The 27,565-nt window shown below is 49.9% G+C and overlaps 1 protein-coding gene across 1 annotated transcript; it reads left to right on the top strand.

Annotated features, from left to right (window-relative positions):
* The first annotated feature begins 3,111 nt into the window (after nt 1-3,111).
* On the top strand, nt 3,112-12,175 carry NGDN (neuroguidin). Its single transcript, XM_044420986.1, has 11 exons — nt 3,112-3,216; nt 5,706-5,765; nt 5,886-5,957; nt 7,174-7,311; nt 7,645-7,729; nt 7,838-7,890; nt 8,397-8,517; nt 8,673-8,841; nt 9,003-9,159; nt 11,560-11,623; nt 12,034-12,175. The coding sequence occupies exons 1-11, from the start codon at nt 3,172-3,174 to the stop codon at nt 12,051-12,053; spliced, it is 984 nt and encodes a 327-aa protein (XP_044276921.1). The 5' UTR covers nt 3,112-3,171; the 3' UTR covers nt 12,054-12,175.
* Nucleotides 12,176-27,565: the final 15,390 nt, after the last annotated feature.

Genomic DNA, 27,565 nt, shown 5'->3' on the forward strand with positions numbered 1-27,565 from the left:
TCAGGATGGTTTACATAGTATAAAATAGTATAATAGTATAAAATGCAATAATAAAACCACAATTGTTAAAAACATATAGAACTGAACATTATAAACTAAAAGAAAAGAACGGAAAACATAGAAAATAGAAAAAATAGGAAATAGAAAATGCGACTGTGAAAACAGAGGAAAAAAATCTTAAAGCATCTAAAACCCTTGATTATTAAAATGATGGTAGAATAAAAAGGTCTTTATCTGGTGCCGGAAGGAGTATAACATCGACGCCAGGCAGACCTCTCTGGGGAGCATATTCCATAGTCCGGGTGCCACTGCGGAGAAGGCCCTCCTCTGGGTAGACACCCAGACTTCCTTCAAGGAGGGTTCCCAGAGCAAGGCCTCCCCCGCTGATCTTAAGGGGCGTAAGGGCATATAGGGGAGGAGAAGATCCTTCAGGTATTCTGGGCCTAAGCCGTTTAAGGCTTTATAGATTAATACCTAGTGACAGATTTTATTTTCCTGGGCTCCAAGATCACCACAGACAGGGACTGCAGCCAAGAGATTAAAAGACGCTTGCTCCTTGGGAGGAAAGCTATGGCAAATCTAGACAGCATACTAAAAAGCAGAGACATCACCCTGCCAACAAAAGTGCATATAGTCAAGGCTATGGTTTTCCCGGTTGCAATGAATGGCTGTGAAAGCTGGACCATAAGGAAGGCTGAGCGCAAAAGGATTGAGGCCTTTGAATTGTGGTGCTGGAGGAGACTCCTGCGAGTCCCTTGGACCGCAAGGCGATCAAACCGGTCAGTCCCAGAGGAGATCAACCCTGACTGCTCTTTAGAAGGCCAGATCCTGAAGATGAAACTCCAATACTTTGGCCACCTAATGAGAAGGAGGAACTCCCTGGAGAAGAGCCTGATGCTGGGAACAATAGATGGCAAAAGGAGAAGGGGACAGCAGAGGATGAGGTGGCTGGATGGGGTCACTGAAGCAGTGGGTGTGAGCTTGAGTGGACCCCGGGGGATGGTGGAAGACAGGAAGGCCTGGAGGAATGTTGTCCATGGGGTCGCGGTGGGTCGGACACGACTTCACGACTAACAACAACAAGATTAATACCAGCACCTTGAATTGGGCCCAGACTTCAATTGGCGAGTGAAAGGAGAAGAGCCCAGGGTTGCGATGGCTTCATTTAAGCCAGAGTGGTGAGTGGTCGGCCCTGGAGTTGAAGATCTGGGAGAGAGACATTCCAGTTCTCGCTTTGCTACAAAGCTTTCTGGCTGAGTTTGAGCTCGCCTACCTTACCTCACAGGGTTCTTGCAAAGACGAATGAGGCAGGGAAAGCACCAATGCTTTTCAACTTATTCACATATGATCTGGAATTAGGAGCAGTGAAATGGTGAGGTTTGCTGATGACCGCCAATAATTTACAGCAGTTAAGAGATCACAAAGAGCTTCCAAAGGGTTGGAGCTGGGGAAAGAGCATGGAAAGCTGAGGACACAAATCATGCCAGTTCAGCATAAGCAGGACAGAACGGAAAACAGAGGACAGAACGGAAAACAGTTGCCAGTACCATACTCTTTTGATGCAAAGGTATCGTGTCACTACACTTAGAGAAGTGTGTGACTTTCTGGTCACCACACCTAAAAAGAGAAGTGTCGAGCTGGGAAAAAGGCAACTAAAATGACCAAAGGGCTGGAATAATTTCCCTCAGAGAGGAGGTTACAGTATCTGGGATTGTTTAGCTTCCAAAAAAAGCAGACTCATGACAGATGTATAACACAATTCCCGGTAAGGAATGATGTGAGAAGGAGTAAAATATCTCCCTAAGGAAAAAGGGATTGGGAGAAATTTTACTACCTCTCACATAATCCTAGAATTCAAAGCGGTCATCCCATGAAGCTGATGTGTGCAACATTCAGGACAAGTAAAAGGAGGTACCTCTTCCCATAGGGCAGAGTGACTTTGGAATTTGTCCTGACGCCCACAATCTGGATGGCTTTAAAAGTGATTGATAGGAGAGGAGAAGGATATGTTGAAGCTAGGAAGGTCTGGAGTTGGCCTGTGCTTGAACAGGGAAACCACCTGCAAATTGTATGTGGCCACATTGCGTTCCACAATGGAGATAAGTAGAATAAGTAAATAAATAAATATCCATGCTACTAGTCCTGATGGCTACAGGCTACTTCTGTTTCAGAGGTACACCAGTTCTGCCCGAGAGATCCCATGAGACACTGGTTGTCCAGGATGCTGTTGGAGATGGCTCTTGCTCTAATCTTATTTGTATTTATTACTGTATTTATGTCCTGCCTTTTCTCCTTCCAAGGAACTCTGTACGATTTACATAAAACTCATCCTCCTCACACCACCCCTGGGAGGTAGGCTGGGCTGAGAGCCAGTGATTGGCTGAAAGCCACCCAGCTGGCTCCATGGCTGCGTGGTGAGCAGAGGCAATCTCCTAAGTCCAGTCCCACAGCCTGAACCCTACACCGCAAGCTTCTCACTTGCAGAATTGGCTCCATTAGAGTCAGGCGGCCTCCCCCGGACGGGTGTCCTCCAGACCTGTTGGACTACAGAATAGCTTGTTCGGGGATGCTGGGAGTTGTAATCTAGAAAGCAGCAGGTTGAGCCAGGCTCAAGGTGGGGAACGTCAGCCCAAAACGTTACATTTTATCAATGAGAGTTGTAAAGGTCTAGAAGAAAGCTGCTGATTGGGCCAGATTATTCCCGCGTGCCCCAGCTTAGATTTGAATTGGCTAGCCTATGCAGAGGGAGGCGGGAATCCCAACAAAATTCGGCTTTCTGAGTCGATCGGCTCTGCTTCTTATTACCCAACTTTCTCAAGCAGGGAAAGACCCATCTCGCTACCTCATTGGCCAAGCCTCCTCCGCAGGAGGCGGGCTTTTAAAGCCTATTGGTTGTTTTCTAAGTAACTGGCGGAAGCCCTTTGAAGAGGCGGAAGTCGTCGAAGACCCTTTCCCTCACCGGCTCCGCCTCATGCAAATCCCGCCCATGATCTTGTGTGATTGGCTAAAGCAGCTTCGGGGAGGAGGAGGTCTCTCAACCATTGGTCCGTTGCGGCTGCTACCAAGGCGGAAGTTTTCCACGGATTGGCCAATGCTCTCGCAGCAGGTGGGCTTGGTCCTCCGGATAAGGGGAGCCTGTTTCCCTTCCACGTGGGAATCGTGGTGGTGGTCATGGCGGAGGGGCAGCCTGGGTCCCTCGAGCTTCTGGACTTGCGGGTGAGAAGCCGGCGAGCGTGCGTGGGGGGATGCTAGAGAGACAAGCAGAGGCACGCATCTCTGTGGCAGGGGCACTTAGGAGCATGTGCAGAGTGCATTCTTTTGTTCGCTGGGTAGCCTCAAGCAAACCCACAAGGGTTGGGGTTAGGACGGAAGATGGGGCCTTGGCAGAATAGGGGCGACTCGAGGGTATATTTCTTTTATTTCTAAACGCCCTGCATTTCTTTCCTCTCCTTTCTTTTCCTCACTTGGATCCTTTCCCCTTACTTTATTGAGGATTATTAGTATTTGATCTTTCTCTTTGTTGAACGTGTAGAGATACGAGTTGCGCTTGGATGCGTAACATCTGAAATGCTGATTTCTTTTCCCGTTGGGATAAAAAGTTAAGAAGGATCAGGCAATAAAAAGAGTTGAGTCGAGAAAGCTTGTTGGTGGCGGTGGATGCGGGTTAAATAAGGATGAAAGACTAGTAGGGCGAAGTCGCTTAAAGTTAATATTCTGGGTTATCAGCTAAATGCAAAAATTAACAAAATATGAATAAAAGATCAGACGTTGTCTCTTGTGTTAGAAATTAGCACCGCATTTTATGTGTGGTTCATTGGAAGCAAGCCCCAGAGAATTCACAGGGGTTTACTCCCATGTAATTGTTGCTAGGGTTGCGGAGCTGACCCTGGGTGGGAGGGAAAGACACGGGGGAAAGGAATTAGACTTGGTCGGCAGGATATGGGGAAGGGTGGGAGACCTAGCGGAACAGCCCCTTTGCTTGTTTAGATAGGAAAAAAGTCCTACCGTTGCCTGAGGAATGCTGGAAGTTGGGGGATTTTATTTTTCTAACTAACTGTACCAAGAATTATGCCCCAAATGTATTGTGTGCGGTGCGGGGGTGGGCAGAATATACACGGGGGAGGGAAAACCTGGAAAAGGGGAGGAAAACAAGATTAAGGGCCAGCTGGGAGCTGTAGGCGATCTTTTTGGTCTCAGCCCATTTTGGAGTGTGCCCCAGGGGTGTGGAGAAGATTGGAAGGGTAGTCGGGGAGAGAGGGGATGGATTGGAGAGGGTTGAAAGACAGCAGGAAATCTGGCAGGGATAGATAGGCGAGCCAGCGGGAGGGCATTGATTTTAGAGAGAGCAAGCTGGGAAACAAAGCAGCAATTGTAGAATAAAATGGGGGCTGGGAGAAAGATTGGATTACATGGCATGGCAGTCAGAGGGCAGAACTGTCTTGATGAGGGTACCCAGGAAAATACGAGTTTTATTTCTGTGTAAGGAGATGTTCTTTACTGCTTTTTAGTCCTGCAAAAGCCGTGAGAACGTCTTGTAATAAGAGTTATACCAGAATAAAAATCAATTTCAGTGAATGCACAACTCAGGAGCAGAATGAAAGAACCAGAGCACAATTGGTGAGGGAGATTGCAAAAGCAAAATAAAGTGGGATTAACAACTTGACTAAAACTGGTGCTGGGGAAGCGGGGGTTGGCCTGTAATGAACCCTCTTTAGGAAGAGGTTCCACAGTGAGGGTGTTTCAGTAGAAAAGGCCCTGCTCTGCACCCTGGCTGGACGCACCTGCCAAGGAGTTTGTCTGCAGAGCGAAGTCCATGATATGGGAAGGCAGGTGAAGACAAGAGGTGCTCTTCCAAATATCCTGACAGCAGTATAGTTAAGAACCAGTCCTTTCAGTTGCGCTTGGAAATGACTTGAGAGTCAGCAGCGTGGGGGGAAATGAATTGGAGCTGTATGCTCAGAAAGGCAGCCTCCCAAATCCCCTTTCAAGGCAGTCCTGGTCAACGGCAGACAAGCCTATGAGCAGTGGCTTGTTTAACCAAAGGCTTCTGTGCTGCTCCTGGAGCCTTTCTGGCCAAGGAGCGGGATAAAAATAATTGTATTTATTTTAATCCAGTTCTTTCAATGTGTTAGTGTACACGCAGTGTAACCAGGGCGACTTATTTTATATTGTTATTTCTTGTATTTTAATTTATGTTGTGAGCCGCCCTGAGGCTTCAGCGAATGGGGCAGCATAGAACTGTTTTAATAAAATAATAAATAAATAAATAACCACAGTACGAACTGTCTTCTCATGCTTTTAACTTAAAACCTGGGATGAAATCCGTGGATTGAAGTCTGTAGGAGGAAGAAAGTGGTGTGCTTTGGGTTGGAGTTCAGGGTGTTTTGGGGCCTGAGGCTCGGCTGACTTTGTGGCCGTCTAGATTCGAGGCATTGTCTCTGAACAAAAGGACTTTAAGCTTTGGGGAAAGCTCAGTGCCGAAGCACATCATTTGCTCTTGGGTGTGGGCTGGTCCAAAGTACGGAAAGCACAAAGTACGACTTAATTTATATTGTTAATTTATATTATTCTATTTTGAAGTTTATTTATGGTTGTGAGCCGCCCCGAAGCTTCGGCGAATGGGGCGGCATAGAAGCCTCCTAAATAAATAAATAATAAATACGGAAACTTAATTCTTTTCCTTCTCGTTGTCCTCAATGTTGCAGGAGAGGGTAGACGCGGACCTTCCTGCCGCGCTGGCCTTGCTGAAGTCCCTCCAAGAGCAGGTGAGACGTGTGTCGGTTTCTCCCGTCACTCTGTGCTTTGCCCCTGGTTTTGTCCTTGGTGGTCTTTCCCGCTTCCCTCTTTGATTGCCGCTTTCTGTTTTCTCCCTCGCTGAGCCATAGGTGGTCGGAGTGACACATCATGTGCAACGTCTGGCAAAGACCGTGCGGGAAGGCGGCTACTCCACCGAGAAGGTGAGTTGCTGTGGAAGGAATGGGAGAAAGGGGGCTCCGTTTGAGCCCAGCCCCAGTCCTCCGGGTGAAGGCTCAGCCCCTTGAGGTACAACCCTAGGCAGGGTGTTTAGACAGGGGGAAAAAATTCCCACAGCTCCCAGCATTCCCCAGGTCACCATGGCTGGCTAGGGAATGCTGGGAGCGGTGGATTTTTTTTTCTGTCAGATGTGACCAGGATTGTTCCTTCAGTATCATAATGTGAAATTCAGTCATGTACCTTTGAGCATGTGCAAAGTGCCCTTGCCATGGCTTGGCTGCATCTTGTGGGCAGGCACCAGAAGTGTCCGGTTCAGAAATGAAGAGCTGAAATATCACCTACCTGTTTAGCTGTAGTGTTTTTTCTGTCGAGGCCTCTGTGCATGTGCAGTCCAGCCTCTTTTATTTATTTATTTGGAGTTTTTATATGCCGTCCCGTTCGCATGAGCCTCGGGACGTCTTCCAATACAATAAATAAGCAAGGCATATAAATAATACATTTAAAATCCAGATTCACCCTGGCTGTAGAATTTAAAACCAATAAATAATATTAACAGTTGTTAAACTATTGTTTAAATAAAACAATATTAAAACCCCTTTCTGTGGATTCCTGTCCCTTTCTGGCGGGCACTTCCAGCCCGTGGTCATTCTGGCTGCAGATCATGGGAGTTGTGTTCCAACACATCTGGAGCTGGTTGTGTGTGCCAGTCCCAGCTCCTCAAAACACCCGCAGCTCTTTCCTTTGTCAGGCTTCCTCCAAGCCTAACAAACATTAGTGGCTGTTCTCCTCCTTACAGGCAGCTGTCCAAACCGTGCCTGTTGGAAAGGCCCCTCTGCCAGCCCCCAGCCCCCCCCCCCAGGAGTTGCTCTGGGTCAGACTATGGGTCAGACCATGTCTCTTCAGCCTGGCCCCCATTCCTGTGTCCTCAGTGCAGTGGGGACATTCCCGATTCTCCATCAAACGTGGCATTTCACCAGCTCAGCCCAGTCCCGCTCCTTCTGCCCACCTTCCCACCCCTGTGCCTCAGCTGTGCTGAGCCTACAATACCCATCATTCTGGGGCAATCCCTTTGGAGAACACCAGCTTAGGGGAGACGGGTCCATCTGTCTTTCCTTTCCCGTCTCTCCCATTTCACTGCTGCCACCTCAGGTTTCTAGTCCTCATGGCATCCTTACAGTTGTCTCTTTCTGTCATCCCCAGGGCCTCAGTTTCCTAGAAGTGAAAAACCACCTCCTCCTCTTCTACCTCCAAGATCTTGCTCATCTGGTCCTGGAAAAAACCTTGGGACACTCCGTAGCTGAGCATCCGGCCCGGCTGCGCTTGGTGGAAACCCGGACGGTACGAGGCGCGGTTTGGTGGTGGCCTGGCGTGGGGAATCTTTGCAGGGAGCACAAAGTCGGGGGAGGCAGCTGATCCTTCTAGGGTCCTCACCTATCCAGAATCGCAGATTCCTTTGCTGAGCAGAAGCACATGTGTTTTCAGGGTCTCAGGTGAGACTCTAGGCCTCTCCAGGTAAACATTTTTGGGTGGTGGAGCTAGGAAAGAGCTCGTTATGAGTCCCAGGAAAGCTGCTCTTCTGGAGGTGGGTGGGACGGCGCCTGGTGGACTGTGGCGGTTTATGCAGCAACACCTTCTTAGCTCGTCTCTCCTGTGCCCTCCGCATCTCTGCAGGTGCTGGAGAAGATGCGCCCCATCGATCAGAAGCTGAAGTACCAGGTGGACAAACTAGTGAAGGCGGCCATGATGGGGGCGCTGGGTGAGTTGCAGAGGCTTGTGGGTTTAAGGCAGGGGACGGGGAAAAGAAATACCATGGAATTAGAGCTTAACTGGCCTTTTTGGGGGGTGGATGGTGCTCTTCTTACAGGTGAAAATGACCCACTGAGGTTCAAGCCGAATCCCAACAACCTGGTGAACAAGGTATGCTTGGCTGGGGGAGGGGATGTGAATTGCGGTCACTCCGACCCGAAGGCACAGTTTAGAGAAGGCTGTTCTGTGCTTTTTAGGGGCACCGTCCTCTGCACGATGAGGCAGAAACGGGGGCCTACAACTTCCAGCATGTTCCAATCTTTTTTCTGTTTAAACTTGTATAAGTTTCAGTGTAAAAAGCAAAAGCACTTATTCCAGACAAGGTCTGAGGTGTTGCTCAGCGATGTCTTTTCAGTGGTGGCACCCGTCCCCTGGGAATTTTTTTCTGAACAATTCAAGAGAGGCTAACTACCTCCCTGGTATATTTTCTAGAACTGGTCAAAGGCCATTGTTTTATAGAAACATTAAGGCTTGCTTCTTAGTTAACTGTGAAAGGTGACTTCGTAAACCAGGCTTACTCATTAGCCTCAAACCCAGAAACCTGTTTCTTTTTACTGATAGGGTAATTTGCAGCACATAAATTTTGTTTGCATCAAATAAATAAAACCCTTTTGCAGCTCAGCGACTCGGAAGACGAGGAGGGCGAAGACACTGGTGGTGCAAAGGATTCTGGGAAGGGGCTGTCCAAAGGAGGAAGCAAAAAATATGCCCCCCCTCGGCTGGTGCCTATGCATTACAGTATGTGAGATGACGAAGCTGCTGGAGGGTGTTGCTGGGGGGCAGGGGGGCGCCCCAGGGTCTCGCAGAGGTTCCTGCCTTGTGCTGGGTCGCCCCACACGGGGGATGTGGTTTCCGACGTCGAACGGCCGCTCTGTGTGGCTTCCCTGCCGCAGATGAATCGGAGGCGGAGAAGGAGAGGAAGTTGCTTGAGCGGGCCAAGAAGAGGGCCCTCAGCAGCTCCATCATCCGGGAGCTGAAAGAGCAGTACTCGGATGCCCCGGAGGAGGTCCGAGAGGGGCGCTACGCTCACGCCAGCAGGCTGAGCCGCGAGGATGCGCACCGGTGAGTGGCCTGGGTGGGGGGCTCTGCCGCGAGCTGGCGACGCAGAGCGGGGGCTTGGGGTTTTGCGGCTTCCTTGGAGCGGATTAGGAGTTGCCGGCTCGAGCCGCATAGGCCACTGACTGGTTGGGGGGGGCTGCCCCCTCTGTGGTTCCCTGACGTAGGACCAACTACGAAGAGAGCATGATGACCCGGCTCAACATGACCCGGAAGGAGAAGGCCCGCCGGAGGCGAGAGGCGGTCCTGGGCACCCAGCTCGGCTCGCTCACCCACTTTGGGGACATCAGCGCTTTGACGGGGGTGACGGCCCCCTTGGGAGAGGTGAGTCTTTCGTGGGACGGATGCTTGGCTGAGCGGGGATCTCGCTGCAGCGCCGGGGAACATGCCGGCCCGGTCGCACACGCCTCCGTTTCTCTGCACGAGGAACAGGAGGTTCGCACAGTGGGGGGAAATGGGCCACGTGGTCCCCCACGGCTCCATCTTAGGGCGATTTAATGTGCCTGTAAATCTGCTGGCGTCTGTGGCAAACCGTCAGCGGGTTCTTCCCTTGCTTCTGGGCTTCCCAGAAAATGCTGGCCAGCCTGGCTGGAGGAGTGCTTAGTCTGGCCAGGCACGGGTCGTCCTCATGCAGATGGGGCTGAGAAGGAGCGCCGATATGTCCACAGAGGGACCCCTCCCACAATCAGTGGGGCCCTCCGTGAGGATCCTCCCAGACAGCCCTGGAGGGAATGCACGGAGGGTCTGCAGCGGGGGTTCCCATCCCCACCTTTAGTGATGTGCAGTGATCCAGCTTGTCGTGGAAAAGATTTCAGGGCCATGTGCAGAGGGCAAAGGCGGTCCCCATACAAGCTTTTGTCATCAATAGGCACCGGTTGGCCTTCCTTTTGGTTCCTCAGCTGCCGTGTTATAGCGTGTCTTCCATGGGGAAAAGATATGGAGCGAGAGTGCTGAAGACCAAATCATTCTCATTTCCTTTTTATCTTCTGTCCATTTTGAATATCTCTGGAACAACGGGCGTGAATGCTTTCAAAAATCAACTGAAAACTTAGTTTTGAAACTTTCAAACTCTGTGAAAGACATTAGGAGGCAAAGTACCCGGAGGAGGGCCTTCTCTGTGGTGGCTCCCCACCTACAGAATGCACTCCCCAGAGAGGCCTGCCTGGCGCCGTCTTCATTCGTTTTTCGGCACCAGGCTAAGACCTTTTTATTTGAACAATATTTGAACAATTTTTAATATCTATAGGCTTTTTAAATTGCAGCCAGGGTGAATCTGGATTTTATGTGCACTAGTTGTACCGGGTTTATTTATTGTATGTAAGCCGTCCCGAGGCTCATGCGAATGGGACAGCATACAAAAATTCTAAATAAATAAACCGTTTCCAGCGGTCAAAATACTGTCAGACCGGTGTGTGATGTAATTTAGATATACTGCGTTATGGAAGAGCGACTCAGTGGATGCAGCTGCAGGGGCCTTGGAGGGGTCCTTGGTTGGATTTTGTGAGGTTTTCAGTAAGCACACGCGGTTATCGGAATAGGACTCATTCTTGTCTCCCCAAATTTAGTGAAGCTAATCCTCTTGGTACCCCTAAGCCTGGCTCCTGTGCCCCCTGAATCCATTCCTGGGTGGATCCTGCCCCATAGTAGGGGAAGACCTATAACTCTGTCTCTCAACCTACAAATCTCTCCCCTATATACTTCAAACCCTGTCTCTAGATGATTAAAATTGATGCCCTCATAAAAACAGCCCTTGATGCTCACCCTGGGGTTCCTTGATCGTGTGTGCCAAGCCCAAATTGTCTGGATTTCTTGGTGTTCTGGCATGGATTGTTTTTTATTCTAGTGATTAACATCGCAATAGAAACTACAAATCCTCGTACGATCGGCACAGCAAACAAAAATTGTTGGACTTCCTGGTCTGTGAATGTGTAGACTCTAGTGTTGTCCTAATGCAGGTTTTTCCAGGTTTCTGCCCTCAAGAACTGTTTTCTGCCAGGACCACTTCCTGGGGTTTTATGGGGTGTTCCCCCCCCCCCGCTGGCTGGCTTGTCACAGCTGCAGGCGCTTGGTGCTATGCAGTTGGATCTGAGGGCTGCCCCTTGAATGTCCCATAATGCCCCAGAGTGATGCTACATGGGAGGGGAGGGTATTGTGGGGGATTTAAATGCTGCGACCAAATGCCAGCTGATGATTGGAGAGCCAGTCTTCTTGAGGAATGTCAGGGGCATGCGATGATGTCGTGCCAACTTCCTGTGTTGATGTGCCGCAGAATCCCCCTGCCTGGCAAAGGGTTCCAAGGCATGTACAGAAAGGTTTCGTGTGAGTTCTAGCTGTACCTCCTCTTTGCTCCTGTGATGCACAGAAAGTTCAGCTGCAGAGGAAAATATGTGCCCGTTCTTCCCTGAGACACGTTCAAATATTGCTGGAACCTGTTCTGTGCATATTCACTTTAATTGACGGTCGGGGAAACGGTCCGTTTTGCTTCCTGGCAGAAAGAGTCACCTGCACCGGCCCCTTTGTCAGGAAACGGCCCTTCAGCTTTGGAAACGGTCACTCCAGACATCTTGGACTGGAAAATGTTCTAATGTTCTAATAATGTTCTAATAATAATAATAAAAAAATACTCTCAAACTGCCGTTTCAGGAGAAAGCCCAGTGCTCTGTGACTTGCTTTCCTTTCCACTTTTTAAAAAGAAATTCCTCTTATTTCTATTTTGCCTTTCAGGGTTTGAGCCCTCAAAAGAAGAAAAGGAAGACGGTTGGCGTGAAAAAGGGAAAGAAGAAAAAGGGTAAGCGCTAGTGGGAAAAGTGCGCTGTTTTTTCCCCTCTTGGCAAACCTCAACACAGCACTCATTCTAGGCCATGCGGAAAAAAGAAAAGGGGTAGCAAAAGTTCTTCCTGAGCGCTACCAGTTTCAGCCACAGGTGTGTAAAGTGGGAGGGAGGGCGTGCCCCCAAAAATCACAGCCCGAGACAGTTCTAGCTCATCGGTCTCTTGTGTGAATTATTTCCTGATAACCCAGCAGCCATGACTTGCAAAAGCCATTGTATAGCATCCTGAAGTTTCTTCCTTCCTGATTAGTGTCAGTTCCTCAGAGAGGACTAGTTGCATGAAATAACACCCCCACCCTTTCTAATTCTGTCCCCTCTTCTAAACTGGCTCATTCTTTCTTTCCCTCTTCTCCCTTTCCTCCTTCCAGGTTTCCACAGGAGGCGATAACCCTCTCACTCCTCGGGGGCTCATCTCTGCCAGCCCCCCAATACCTTGGATTTACACACCTGTTACCATGTATGGGGTGAGGGAGAGACATTTGCTAACAATAAAACTTGAGTGCCATCTTCTCCTCCTGTAATTTGTCGGTGTTTTTCTTGTTCGTGGAAATGGGCGAAATGGCCACTTTAAAAGCCCCTTTCTTGTGCTTTTCACATACCCAGGATCCCCCTTCTTTCCCTCGTTAGTAACCAGGTCTTGGGGTGGGGGGAAGCAGAGGGAATACTTGTAACAGCATTCCCATCGTTTAACGCCTTTTTTGGCAGGGGTCGCGCCCCTGCTTCCCCTCTGATAGTGGCTCTCTCTCTCTCCCCCGGTTTCTGCATCATCCCCAATCCCCTTCCCACATTAAAAACAAGACAAGAAGGACTTGCCAGGAAAAAACCCGGCAGGCTTCCTTCTTATTTTCTTTCTTTGGAGCAAGGGAACCTCGTTATAATATGGGAATCCCCCTGCTTCTCTCTCTCCCCCCGCCCCGACCTTGTCTGCTTTAGAGCTACTGGCAGAATCAATGCCATCGACCTGGTTTGGGGAGGGGGGGGCAAGCCGAGAAGGGAATCCTTGCCTGCGTTAAACCCTGATCGGGCTAAGTGGAATCCGATAAACACGAGGAGGAAATCAATCGCCCGACACGCTTGAAGAATGTGCGTGGGGGGGGGGGGGAGACGAGAGCCACTTTCCAGCCAGCAGAAGGTTGGCTGCCTGAGCTGAAGGAAGGGCACGGCCGTGTGCGTGTGCTTATGGGGTTCTGCCCCATTTCCACGGGGCAACAACCTTTTCCTCGCTTCAGCTCTGGGCCCACCGGGCACCCAGCTTTGCTGCCGCAGCTGCCACAACCTTTAACAGCGGGGCAAAGGAGAAATGCATTTATTAGCAGGTTTACAGCCAAGGAGGGGGGAGAGTTGAAGGATGCTTCAGCAGGGGAAGAAAGGATTGCAGGCGCAGGCTTGCTGGAGGGTCTTGGGTCTGGAAGAGGGATAAGGCCGGAGGAGACGGCCTGGAGTGCAGGGAGAAGTTGAGAATCCAGAGGGAAGGGTGTGGGTCCCAGGCTATAGATCTTGGGGGGTTCCTGGGAATGGGAGGTTTTTGGATCTGGAAGAATTCCCCATGGATGGGGTTGCTAGGAGGGTCTGCGAGGCTTCTTTGCTGTGCCAGGCGTCCTCCCTGCTGCTTTTCGGAACGGTTCTCCCACTTTGCTTTCCCTGGAAGGCCAGCGAGTGGGTCTGGCTTTGCCCCCCAGGTGGCGCTGCTGCCAAGCCCCCCTAACGGCCGCCTCCCCCCCACTGGGATCATTTTCATTCCTCGCACGCCTCTTCCTGCTCCTGTCCTCGAATTAATTTGGTGCTGTGTGTTGCGGCAATGTCTTTTTCTCACTGCATCCCTTCCCGGCCTTTCTGCCTACCTCGTCCTCTCCGCTTGTTCTTTCTCCCCGTCTCTCGCTCGCTTCCCCCTTCCCTTCGCACATTTGTGTATCCATTGCAGCTCTTCGTCCTATTTCCTTAGGGCCCCGGGGTTAAATTCCCTAAGTGAGGGGGAGATTTGCAAGGCTGGGGGGTGGTTGTGAGGCTGGGGGGCTGGAAGGCTGCACCCAGTGTGAAGCCAGCAGGGCCAACCCGTGTTATAATTCATCCACAGGGCCTGGTGCTATTAAATCCATCCAGGGTTTGCATTTCAAGTAACAATGCTTGGCACACACCCGCACCCCAAACCCGAGTCGCCCCCCTCTGCATTCTGGTCTTCAGCCTTCTGCCGATTCAGCTTCGCATGGATCCTTTGCACCCTTGATGTAGGAGCTTCCATGGGAAGTCGGTCGCATTGTGGTTTTACTTCCGAGTAGACATGCAGGGGTTGTGCTGTTACCCTGCCCTCCCCCAAACTTTCCTAAGGTCGGAGTAGGGAACACATGGCCTGCCAGCTTTGCACTACAGTTTCCATCATCCCTGGTCATTGCCTGTGCAAGCTGGGGGGAGTCCCACCACGTCTGGAGGGGGAGTGTCTGAAATTCTTCAGGGCAGTTGTGGGATAGTGGCCATTCTGTTTTGCCTAAAACGCTCCTTGGGGCAGCGCCAGCCTACAACTCCCATGACTCCCAGCCAGCATGGGTGTTGTAGTCCATCTTCGGGGACCGCTCAGCCTTGCTCTTCGCCTGGACTGACATGCCCTCTGCCATCAGCAGAAGGTCCCCTAAGCCTCACCGGCCAGCTGAACTTCGCTGCAGGCTTTTGGCACGCCTGCCTCTTCCCTGTCCGTGCCCAAATTAAAAAAGAAAAAAGACACGAGGCAGGAAAGCAATCAGCCGCCCAAAGGAGGCGAGCTGTGCCAAAGAGGGGAATTAAGCGAACGGGCCCGGCTTCCCCTTGTGTGGCTCTACTGGTGCCTGTTTTACCTCCGCTGGAATTTTTCTGCTCCGTGAACTTGTGGTGCTCCTGAGGGTTTCCTCAGCCTCCCCTGGCTAGGTGGGCTACAGCGCCCCTCCTCTGCAGCCCCCATAGCCACCCAGTTCTGATCCTTGTACTTCAGACAAATGCTTCCCCTTGAGTCAGATTTCCCTTGGCCAGCAGATTCACCAGCCCTGGCTGCTGGCTTCTGAGTGGACCCCCACGTTCATAGGGACTAGTGTGTTTTGAATAACCAAATCTGATGCTCCCGGAGACAGATTCTGTGGCTTTTCTGGGCCTGCGTGACGAGGCAAGACTCATATTGATGAGGCCGGCTGCCCTTGTGAGGCTGAGGTGTGCGCGGCACCTAGATTTTATCTTTGGATTACCAGGCATTTGATGCGTCTGCAGGTTCTGAGCACAGACTTTGCATTTGCACAGAAATAAGGAGCATCCTTCTGGCACGACCTGGTCTACCTGGCTTCTGTCTTATGCATAGGGTGTGCCTTAAATACAATAGCTTCTGGGGCATAAGCAGAGAGACAGTACATTACACCAGGGGTCCAGAAACCCCAGAATTCCTTGGTGCCATCTAAGACGGTTTGGACTACAAATCCGAGAGTTCCTGACAGTTGGCCCTGCCTACTGGAGTTGATGGGAATTGTAATCTGAAAGCTCTGTAGGCAAACAGAATAAATATTTCTGATGATTAAAGTAACATCCTCTTTTCTGCCAAAAATGGTACTCGTCAAAGGTGAAGATGCAAGTAAAATCTTGGTTCGAACAGAATGTAGAAATGATCAGAAAGGGCATTGCCAGGTGCCAGCCAGGTAAATGGCTTTTAACTGCAAAGCCCTGTCTGAATGATATGTCTGCCAGTTGGCAGAAGGTGGTGGAGAGGGGGCCAACCTGCCTTCCTGAGGCAGGAAGTTCCTCAGGGGTGGCCCCAGAGAAGACCCCATTTCATGTCCCTATCAAACTTGCCTCAAACAATGTTAGGGCTGAGAAGCAAGTCGCCACCAAGTATCTGAAAATCCGGGCAACCTTACAGGGGAGAAGCTGAGCTATAGGAATGTATGTACGAGAACACAAGCAAGACAGTATCAATGTAGAAATAGAATTTATTCCCCCTTTTGCCTATTAATTGCCATTTCTGAGTCAAAGATAAAAAAAGGGTCCTCAAGTTTAGATACTATTGTAGCAGTCCTCTAATTTTTCCACTTTTGTGCCACCTTAGCTCTCTTAATTAATCGAGCTTTGCGTGTCCTATGCTATCAGGATGTTTAGATATTTGTTCCCTAGCTTCATTTATGGGCCTAATTCAGGGCATGTTGGACCCTTTTCATGCCAAATTCCCCTCTGGAGACGATCTGGGAATATATTCTAGCGATGAATGGGTGTAAAGGAGCTAAAACACCAGAAATAGACATTTCAGTTTAAAGCTCTTAATGTCAGTAACTAAACCTTAGAAGAGACGCTTCAGCCCAGAATGAGAAACCAACAGATAACTGGTGGCTGGGGAAAGGAGAAATTTCCAACTCTGGGTCCTGTTTGACCCCCTGATCGGCGGTATTTGACCTGCAGAACTGAGATTCTGTGCTCCTCTTCGTCTTGCTTGCACTGCAGATGAGGCTGAGTTTCGGGCTTTGGATATCGATGGCTGTTTAAGAAGGAATTAATCTGAGACTCTTGGGTGAAAAGAGCCAACCCTGGACTAATTTTCTGTTCTTAGACAAGGGCTGTGAAACTCTGCCCATTCCTTGGTGTGAAATTCTCCGCACCGTAGTTCAGGATAATGCAGGGTTTGGGCTGACTTTCCTGGCAGCTCATATCTGTGCTACACCCTGGGCGGCTTCAATAAAGATGCCGGGCAGGAGAAGGAGGAGGCCAAGCTGGGCTTCTACCTCACCTCCTCACCTGGTACTGGGGAATGGGGTGGCTCCCTTAGTCCACATTGTTGTCTTTTATTTATTTGGTTATTTATTTATTTAAAGTTTTTGTATGCCGTCCCCTTGCTATATAGCCTCGGGACGGCTCCCAGAAATAAATTAATATCATACAAATACAGTTAAAAACCCGGAAACACCTTGGCTGCACAATTAAAACCAATAAATATTAAACATTGTTAAAATATTGTTTGAATGAAAAGGTCTTAGCCTGGCGCCGAAAAACAAATAACGACGGCGCCAGGCGGACCTCTCTGGGGAGTGCGTTCCACAGATGGGGCGCCACCGCAGAGAAGGCCCTCCTCCGGGTACTCACCCTCCTAATATCTTTCACGGAGGGCTCCCGGAGAAGGGCCTCTGCTGCCGATCTCAAGGGGTGGGAGGGCAAATACGGAAGCAGGCGTCCCTTCAAGTATCCAGGTCCCAAGCCGTTAAGGGCTTTGTAGGTGATGACCAGCACCTTGAATTGAGCCTGGACTTCGATGGGGAGCCAGTGAAGCTGGTAGAGGACTGGGGTTATGTGAGAGTAACGCCCAGTCCCCATCGGCAACCTGGCTGCTCTGTTTTGCACCATCTGAAGTATCCGGACTGTCTTCAGGGGCAGCCCCACGTAGAGCGCGTTGCAGAAATCCAACCGGGAAGTAACCAATGCATGTGTCACTGTCGTTAGGCAGTCGTCCTCCAGGTAGGGGCGCAGCTGATGGATTAGCCGAAGCTGAAGGAAAGCGCTCCTCGCCGCTGCCATCACCTGAGCTTCCAAAGACAGCTTCGGGTTGAGGAGCACTCCTTTCCCCAGCCACTTTCCGTCCAAAGGTGGCCAGCGAGGGGTATAAAATCCACCCTCTGCCCTCCACAGGATCGGAAACATCAAGGAGCTCATTAAACCATGAAAAATTGACCTAAAATAGTCAGCAGTTCAGATAAAATATAAAAAGTCAACTGAATCTATAATCTGGCACAGCTGTAGGGAAAGTCATTTTTTCTCTGCTGCAAAATGTGGGTCAGAACCAGGCAAGAGGTTTTCAGCCACTTAAAGGGTTTTGGGTTCTGTTTTGTTTTTTGGGTCCCATTAGTAAGGTGACCACAACCAATCAGATTGGGGACAGCCACAATAGGGTTTTGATGGGAATTACTAATACTTTGAACTGAGCCCAGAAATCTTAGATCCCAACCTGTATGTCCTATCGCCATCGGTCACTTTTAGCCATAAGTGTTTGGGGTTATCTGTGCGGCCACCGGGACTGAGAGTCCAAGAAAGAAACAAAGCTGCTAGTCCTTATGAAAGCAGGCTGAGCCACACCCAACCATCAAACCAGAGAGGAGAGCCGAATTGCTCGTGTTACAGGAAACCAGATGCTGGCTGAGCATCAGAAGCAGTGCGACAATGGAGCCGGGGACTGAGGGAAGCCGTGGGCCGTCCCACACTGGAGGTATTCAAGATGCCAACTGCTAGGGATGCTAGGGCTGGACCCCGTGGCTTCTTCTAATTCCCTTGCAACTCTACTGTCTGTGCTTCTTTTATCATGTGCAGCGGCCCAGGGGTCCCCATCATGCCTGTGACCATCACAAACCCTTTTAATAAGGTTGCAAAATGTCAGCCTCCTCCTCTCTCTAGCTGCGGCTTTGCCCCTTCCAGGCTCGCTCTGCTTTTCCTCTCGTTTAGTTCTCCTTTAACTAGCCAAGCCCCGGAGCGGCGATTCTGTGGCTGCACACCTACTCCCCAGGAGACCTGTTGTGGTGGACTCCACAGCAGTTCCTGAAATGTCCTGGAAAGGGTGAGATCTCCTCCCGCTCTCGCAGTCATCATCCCAAACCAAGTGTAAGAAAGCCTCGCTGGCGTTTCTCGGACGGAATCCACAAAAGTCCGACTTTCTCCAGATCGTGGCCTTAGACAAGCCATCTTTCTTTTTAAGCACCAGATTGGTTTCCCATCTCCTTGCAATCAAACTTGCAAGGTTTTGCTTTTATTTTAAGGTTTAGTGTCCAGCTTGTAAGGAATATATTAAGCTTTGGTGGTGGGGTTTTTCGTTTTGGCTGAAACGTTGCTTGGATGAATATCCTTAGTGTCTTACAACAGGATAAAAACATGTAAAACTGTAAAGCAACTTAAAGACAAGATCCTATGCATATTTAGATGGGAAAAGACCTACAATTCCCAGTATGCCCCAGACAGCTCAGGCACGCTGGGCTTTTTCCTGCCTAAATGTACATAGCATTGCACTCTTAATACAGCTAAAAACAATTTGCTGTTTCAAAATTGGGTCCACTAGAAACAATTCAAGGTTTCAAATAGCGATTTTGCCTCTTGGTGAAGTTGAAACTTTCAGAAAGCCAACATTTTAAAGGTCTGCCAGTGTGTTTAAGGCTGCATTTGTCCTCTTCTTGCTAACCCCAAATATTCTTCTCTCCTTCCAACGCTTAGGGTAAACTGTGCCCCTGTACATGTTTCCATAACTCTGCTTCTCCGCTCTTCTCCCTGCGTTGATGCCCAGTTGAGGTTGTTTCTGCTAACCCCTCTTTCTTTCCAATCCCCACCCCGCCCCAGCCTAGCACCGTTGGAATGTTAATTAGCATCCAGGATTTAATTAATTCGGCTGCCAATTAGTGCTGTGCCGGGGGAGGGGGCTGGAGACTGGGGGCACAGATGGTTCTTTATGGGCTGGCACCGTGCCACCTTCAACGGCGGCTGGGGTGGGCGAGATGAAGACTCGCGTGCATGCGTGCGTCGGGTGGCGATGGGGGTGTCTCTCCTCTGGAAGGGAAGCTGGGCTTGGTCACACACACACAGCCCCGCTCTCCCCACCCCCAGCCCCCGGCCGTGGTTGGCATCAAAATCAGGGCACCTGCACCAGAGAAGGTAGCTGAGACGGGTGCTAGGCTGAGTGCGGTGCAGGAGAGAGAGGCAGCGAGGAGGGGAGAGACGGGGCACGGAAAGAGAGGGAAAGAAAGAGAAGAGGGGAGTACTGTTGCACCAGTGATGTTTTGGAGGAGAGAAAGAGCAGGGAAGCCGAAGATGACTCGAGCGAGAGAGCCATTGCTAAGGACGGATGGAGACAGAAGGATGGGGGAGGAGGGGAGGGGAGGAAGGAGGTGGCATATGCCAGCCCGATACCCGGAGCGATTCTGCGTGGGGGAGGGGCGATGACAGCTGGCACGGAGCAGCCGCCCGCCCGCCCCCCCTTCCCTCTGCGGCATTCGCTTCGCTCGCCAGCTCTAATGCCAACCGGGCGGGGTGTGGGGTGGGGGAGAGGCAGAGGGAGAGATGCCAGGTTGGTGCACGAGGACGGCCCAGTGTGGGCCTGGCGCTGGGGTGGGGTGGGGTGGGGTGGAGGGTGGGCATGGCCGGCCGGCAGGGGGGGAGGGAGGGAGGGAGGGAGGGGAGGAGGCAGCAGCTGGCACGGCTGTGCCCGCGGGGAGACGGCGGCAGAGGGCCGGCGCCACGGACTGGCACCGGGGTGGGGACTGGGGCGGAAGGCGTGCATTCCCGGCGCTGGCACCGTGCCGCCGGACTCCTCCGTGTGCCGTGACACCTGCCGGCGGGTGGGGAGGCGCAGGGGGCGAGCAGCCCCCGGGGAAGCGGAGGGGCTCGGATGGCGGCAGGCGGCGGGGACCGGACCCGGGCAGGGCGGCGGGTGCTCGGGCGAGGGACCGGGGAGAGGGCGAGAGCGGGGTCTGCAGAAGGGGCTTGCTTGTGCGGGCGGCTGGCGCTGGGCAGGGTGGTTTGCCAGGGGCGGCAGGCGAGCCCAGTGCCTGGGGACGGGCAGGATGAAGCCCCCTGGGTGTGCCTCTGTGGGCACGACGCAGGCAGGGGCGCCCGACAGATCCGGCATCGGCGCCCCTTCGCCCTCCCCCTCGCGCTGGCACACCTGTGCCCGTCGGAAGTTGGCACCGAGTCAAAGCCAGTCGGGTGGGCATTGCCCGCATTGGCACGTGAATAGAGTCGCTGATCTTGGCACTGCGGCAAACAGCCGGAAGGAGAGAAGAATGGAGAGCCGTCGCTGCCCAGGCACAGCCTGGGAGACGCCGGCGGGCACGGGGGAGCGTGGGCATGGCAGGCGGGTGCCCCGGCGGCCCTGAACTGGGGGGACATCGTTCCTTCTCGCCCCATTCCACCCCATCTCCAACCTCTCGCCTTTCTTTTTCTCAGACGTCGGTCCCTGCTCACTGTACGCTGTGGATCGGGAATGTTTCGGGTCAAGACCGGGAACTGAACGGCTCTGGAACCTTCTCTCCGTCTCCACGGATATTTGAGGTTAGAGTCCATGTTTTTTCTCTTAGGCCTCCAGAAATAGGAATTGTGGTTTCTCTGATAGCAAATTTGGGGGAGCTGATACGAGAGGTGTTCTGAGTACGTATGTTGGGTGGGTGTGGTGGAGTATTATGGGATGGGTGTGGCGGATGCTCAATTGTCCTTCATGAAACGCTCAGGGAAAGCTTCCTTCTGATTGGTGGCGTGGGGGACTGAGGGGAACAGTCATTTTCATAACTACTCACAGCGGGTTTGATGTTGGCAGCGACCACTTGGGTGCCACTTTGGCTAAAAGTTGCCCTCTCTGAAAAGGATGAAAGAATGCGAAGTCGCACGACGGCCAGAATCTCAAGGTTTCGATGCTCTGAGTGGGTCTCTCAGCTCTTCTTATTTGAGAACCTGAAATGAGTTTAGTCGTGGGAATTGCAAAAGCAGATTTTCAGTTATCCTTTTTGTGGTCTCAGTGACAACAGAGATTAAAATTAGTATTTTTCAATGGAAACTGCTGTCCTCTTAACCACCCCCATTCACTTTAAAATTTGATGTAACTTTGCACATTAATTCGTTCTCTGGAAAGAGTCGAACGGGTGTCCATAACTTTCCAAGTAATGTGGCGCATAACATGATCTTCTCTGTTTGCACTCAGAAGTAAGTCCCAGTGAATTCAAAGGAACTTAGTCCCAGGTGAGTACAGGAGTAAAGTCTTCACTCCTTAACAGGGGAAAAAGCCACCGTCCCCCAACTAATTAAAAATGTTTTGATAAAGATTATAAGGTTTTATGGCTTAGGTGCTATTCATTTGGAGTGTGTGATCTAATGCTCATCTGAATTCGTATTTAAAATCCTTCCTTTCCCCTCCCGCTGGGCTTCTGAAGGTGCTGGTTTTGTTTGCGTTTTCTCATCTCATAACCTTCCTTCATTGGCATCACTGGCTTTCTTGCCGTCCAAATTCTTTTCCTGGCCCTCAACTACTGTCACTACGGTCTGTGTGAGATTTAAACTGGGAGTTTCTCCTTCCTTTGCGAAAACAAGGCTGCAGACCTTCCATGTTTTGTTCCCTGAGCCCTTGAAAAGCTCACGGACGGGTCGTGTCATTGCAGGAGCTCACGCATCTGCTGCAGGAGGGTTTGGCCCCACGATAAAGCTAGGCTTAATCTAGGTTTACCTTCAAGTCCTCCCTGGTTAGGAACTTCTCTAAACTGTATTACTTGAGTTGAAAGAGACATGTAGATGGCTTAGAACAAAGATTCCTGATTAAAATCTGATTAAAACCCCACGTTTTAATCTGTGATTAATAAATGACTTGATTAATCATGTCTATTGAGTCTTCAGCCTTAATAAACTCTGAGAGACTATTTTCCTCCCAGAGAATTATTCTCCGTTTCCAAAAGCTTTAAGGCAAAATCTGCCAAAATCAGCAAGCAGAGTTCCCGTCCACATACACAGAGAAGTCCCTTTCCATCCCATTCCAGGCTCTTTCAGAAACCATCCTTGCCTGTTTCTTGTTGGCTCACCATCAACTGATTTTCCCCGCATACCAGTTATTCCTATAAAGAACTGGAATTTAATTTCGATGCATGTTTTCAAGTGCAAAACAAACTCACAAACCTTAAATTTGTATTATATTTTGGGAAGACCAATAAGCTGTAACAATTCACACCAACGTTGATCTGAAAATTATAGGACTAAATTTAAAGCTGTGTTCCTTGGTGCATTTATACTGGATCCTTGGTAAATTTGTAGTGTTGCTTTTAACATGTAAAGCCCTTAATACTTTGGGTCCTCCTTAGCCTAAACGCTGCTTTCTCACCTTTGTTCCATCCAGCACTTTAAAAAGCTTACTCTGGACACCTGCTTGACTGTTCTTACCCCATCCTGGCTTGGAATGTCATATCCAGACAAAGTAGATTAGGTACACAAATCTTTAGTTGCAACTGTACTTGGGTCACTGAACCTAAAAAAGGACTTTGTAGAGTTGGAAAAGGGGCAGAGAAGGGCAGCTGAAATGATCAAGGGATTGGAGCTAAGCTCCCTACGAGGAAAGGTTATGACCTCTGGGATTGTGCAGGTTAGGGAAAAAGACAAGGAGAGGAACGATGACAGACAGTGCGGACAAGCTAGGCACGGAGACATTGTTCTCCCGTTCATAGTACTGCGACGGGGTCATCCTGTCAAGCTGATGGGTGGAAGATTGCGATAAAAGGACAGACCTCTTCACTTAGCCCAGAGTTAAATTATGGAATTCACTTCCGCGAGATGTACTGGTGGCCCCCAACTTGGACGGGAGGGGAAGTATTAATGTCTGTTAGTCCTGTTGGCTGCTGGTCCTGTTACCCTCCAGAATCAGAGGCCGTGTACGCAGGTGCAGCCGTTGGTGCTGTTGCACTCAGTGACCAGCTTGTCTGTTTCCCGGGGGCAGCCGGCCGGCCGCGGTGTTGGCCACATTGGACTTGAGAGTGCTCTGGACTGATCCAGCAGGCTCTTAGCTTGCGGGGCCTTCTCTACAGTGGCACCATCAACTACGCAAAAGCAGTAAATCTGGTGCCCACATTGGCTAAGGCACATTGACAGCTTTAGCTCATGTCTCCCCTTAGTGGCATGGTGAGATTTTATAACTTTTTCCGCCTCTGGTTTGTTGTCGTTGCTATTCATGCTATTTGGCATGGTCGTTCTTATGTAAGTCTTTGTACATTGCCCTGGAATCCATTTGGATGAAGGGTAGTTTGGAAATGGTTTAAATAACTAAAATAAATATGCAAATATACAGAGGCATTTTCAGTGAGGAGTCCCAAATGCAGGACTTCGGCTCTCTTATGGAATTATTTTATGCAGCGCTACTCAGAAACAAATTCCACTGAGCTGAATGGGCTTACATTTTAGTATTTATTTCTTATATAGTTTACGACCTCAGCCTCTGAACCATTAAAGTCTGAGAGTCTAAAGTTTGGCTCTGGGCAGACATAATCCATAACCATACCTTGGTTTTCCTTAAGTATATAGTTATGTCTGGATACCTGCTGAACCATAGTTTGTGGATCAGCCAAAAATCCAGTATAGGCAAAGGTACAGAATGCTGGGAAGTGTAGTCAAAAACCCAGATTGGAAGACACTGCCCTTAGAATGGAATAGTTGGAAAGAAAATCATGATTTCGTCGCTTTGACTGGCAAATGAATGGATGTCTGAAGAATGGCATTTGGTCTGTACTGCAAAACAGTAGCTTGGTGCAAGCATTTTCAGGGCCTGGTTCTGTGAGGGAAGGAAATGCCTGCGTTGCAGATGTTGGAGCCACTTCAAATCTATTCCGTGGTCCTGGATCATCTTCACAAGATTAATTCCCCAGGCATCTTTGTGATAAAATGGGCTACTCGGTTAAGTTTTGATCTGGCTCAGACCTGGAGTGCAGGTGAACTGTGCATGTGAATGAGAATATATGAAGAAAAGGAGGATGTGTTTATGTTTGTCTGTACCATAACAGCCATACCATACATTTGTCTGTACCAAAAGACCCGGAAACCTAGCCATCTGAAACTTGGCGTGTCTACTAGGGGGACTTCTGGGTTATTTTGTTTTTTCAGCTGCATTGATTTATTTTAATTAATATAAATTCGCCCATGTGGTTGCAGTTTGCTGTAGCATCTTGAGGGCTGGCATCTCTGACTGGCTCATGATTTCGCGGTCTATACAGTTTGAAGCTGGGGGAGAGTTTAGATGGGGGGACAATTCTCACCCCTGTGGGGCAGCCTTCGATACCCCCCCCCATTAGGGGGCTTTGCAGAGCTTGTGGCTAGGGGTGCCAGCGGGCATTTTGGGTGGTGTAATGCCTGTCCGACTCTGACACCTCCAGATGTCCTTTAGAAGGCGTCTCGGAATCAAACTGAGATTTATTCCTACGTATGGAAAGCTGGGTATGTTCGCTGCTAGACCGTTCTAGCTGAAGAGGGCTGATTATCGTGTTGATTGGCTTATGTTGCATTAAGAAGAGTTTAATCAGTCCTGTGTAAGTGGCAAAATATTTTTGCTAATCATTGCTGGTAATGATTTTGCAATATCCCCCTAATGTGAAATGTGCAAGAGAGGAGCTTTTGTACGGGAACTGGAGAGAAATTGGTCTATTTTCTTGGCACTGATGTGCATGAAGGGTCTTAAAGGATTTGTCAGTAAGGAGCTGACATATAGCTTTTTGTTTTGGAGGGGCAAAAAATAAATTTCCCATTACTAAGAGGTGGGGCTTGATTTGAGCCAGAGCGGGACACTGGTTTACCTCCAAAACCTGTTTTCCAGGGCCGCAGTTTGGCCCTGGGAGAATGCTGAAATGGAGAGAAGCATAAATGCCACCAAGCCGATTCAAAAGTGGAGAAATTGTGTGTGGTGACATCTGTTCTGGAGTGTACCATTGTGCACCACTGATAGGGTGGAGCAGGATGGGACCAAGTAAGGCAAGGAGTGGTTAGGCTGGGAACTTTTCCTCTGGCACACTAGTTTTTTGTGAACAGGGAGTTGTGTGTGTGTGTGTGTGGGGGGGGGGGGGTTGTTTTTGCATTGGAACCTTCCAAATATATCTGTTTGAAATGCTACATTCTAGGAAGGTCCGTACCAAGTGTGGCTTCTGGCTGTTTAAAATGTGGTTTGTTTCCTTTGAAAAGAAAGCACATGTGGACAAAGGGAAAGCCTCATTCTGTCTCCATCGGGATAAAAATGCAAGTCCTTCTTGCCTTTACTCCCTTTGGAAGAAGTTGCCACAAGCAGAGGAGAAACAGGATCTTGTCCTCGTCTGCACAGCACCCTGAGCTCTTCTCCCTCCCCTTTGCTTTCCACCTGCCTGCGCACAGGTGCAAAATTCTTTTTTGTTTGAGCATTTGGCTTCTATAACAGGACACAATTCCATGAGGACTAGAAATCACTTTATAAAACAGAATCCCGACACTGTCCAAAACCGAAACCCCAAGCTAGACAGCCTTCTCCATAAACCCTCCGAACTTTCTAGCTGTCTATTGTCCAGAATGTTATATCTGTGCCTGTATTTCTCTTAGTTTATATTAATTGCTGAGCTAAAAGATGCATGAGAGAAAGAGAGGCATTTTATGGGGATTTGCCACATGGGGGGTTTGCTGATGGGTCTTAATCCAGCATCCATTGGACATGTTTTATTCCTTCTCCTACCTTCAAAAATTATGGGTTGGGCACAGCAAGGCTATAGGTGGTGTGGGAATATCACAGAGGAGGGATGTGGGCACCACTGGACTAGCGAAGATGTTGTGGGTCCCACTCCCTATGGAAGGCGGAATAGGGGATGTACTAATGGTTTTCCATTGAATTTATGGTTGTTGGGGGGGGGATTAAAACGCAGGCCTCCCCCATTCTAGGGCTAAGTCTTTAGTCTACTAGGCTCGGTAGCCTTTGTGGACTTCGATGGGATCTGCCCCAACTCTAAAAGTGTCCAAATTCGGTTTCTAACGCCATGTCCTGGCATAACCAAAATGGCACCCCTTTCCCTAGCAGGAGAGCTTTGGAAACCAGGCCTGGCTTTTCCCCAGTGGGAGAATCACAGAGCAAAAACTGCAGAAACCCCCCTACCTTTCCCCAAAAAGGTACGGGGGCCCAAGAACAAGCGAGAACACTTGCACATTCTTCTTGGGCGGAAGTGAACGGCGGGAGATAGGAGTGCAGAAGGGGGTGGGGTTGGCCGGTAGGGCCAGCGTGCACCGAGCGGTGCGAAATGCCACACGGGCGCCTGTGGCAGCGGCCCTCGCGGGGGACACGCTCACACCTGCGCAACCGCATCTGCCCTCCTTATTTAGGGGGGAAGAATTGGCCAGTGCGCTCATCATACCAGGATCCCGGGGTTTAGCAAACGACCGTTTGCTCGCATGAGACAAAAATCCAAAGGGCGCCTCGGAGGATTTATGTTGTGGCGAGGTTAAGCATCGTTCGTGCTGGACCTCGGCGTGGCAAATCACATCAGCTGCTCCCTTCCTGACCTCGCTTCCTCGGTCACGTTGCAGTGTGAGTTTTGAGTTTAATTTTGGTGAAATTTTCAGAGGGGGTTGGCTATGAGGCAGTATAGAAATATAGATTGATCAAATAGCTAGAAATGCAAGACCAGAGAGCTCAGCACAAGAAACCTTGAGCCGGTATTTCTTTCTAAAAAGTCTATGCTGCAGCGGATTGCATAAAAAATAAAGGGTGGGAGTATTATCTGGACCACAGAACGGTTCACCATTTTGGCCACTTGCCATTTTGAATTTCTTTGCTGTTGGCTTTTTCTCTTAGCTAAATCAGTTGTTTGAAAATACTGGGATCGCCTGCCTTGAAACTGAACTGGACTGAAAAACATTAGTTTTCCTTCCGTGAGCATTGCTTGTTCCAGGGGTTTTAAAGCAAGAAGTGTTGTGACATATTTTGCTTTGAGAGTACAGCTACGTTGTCGTAATGAAGGGCTGGCAGTTCAGGACTCCTGCTACCCCACAATTTTGTCTTGGGTTTTGTATCCACAAGACTTAAAATTCTCCGAGCTCCGACTTGCAGTAAATTGCAAACTGCATCTAATACTAGCTGATGGATGCAGCGTGCCGGCGGTTTAGGGACTCTTCTTTCAATCTATGCAGTGCAATCAAAGATCAAAACACATTTTTAAACACGGCAGTGTTGGTTGCATGCGGACGTAAAGGCACAGGAAGTTTTAGGGTAAGGAAAGCAAAACCGGGTTCATCCCAGCTAATGAACTGTAACTGAGTAACTGCGGCCGGTTAACGTAGGTGCCTTGATGAGTAATCCACAAGAGCAGCAAGATCAATATAATTCTTACTTCTGCTATCCCCCTCATTCCCGATATTTATAGCCCAGCCAGTACCTCCTGCCAAAAGCACGGTTTGTATTTTTTCAGGTCA

Source organism: Varanus komodoensis, unplaced genomic scaffold, assembly GCF_004798865.1.
Source record: "Varanus komodoensis strain SLA01 unplaced genomic scaffold, ASM479886v1 scaffold112, whole genome shotgun sequence".
NCBI lineage: Eukaryota > Metazoa > Chordata > Lepidosauria > Squamata > Varanidae > Varanus > Varanus komodoensis.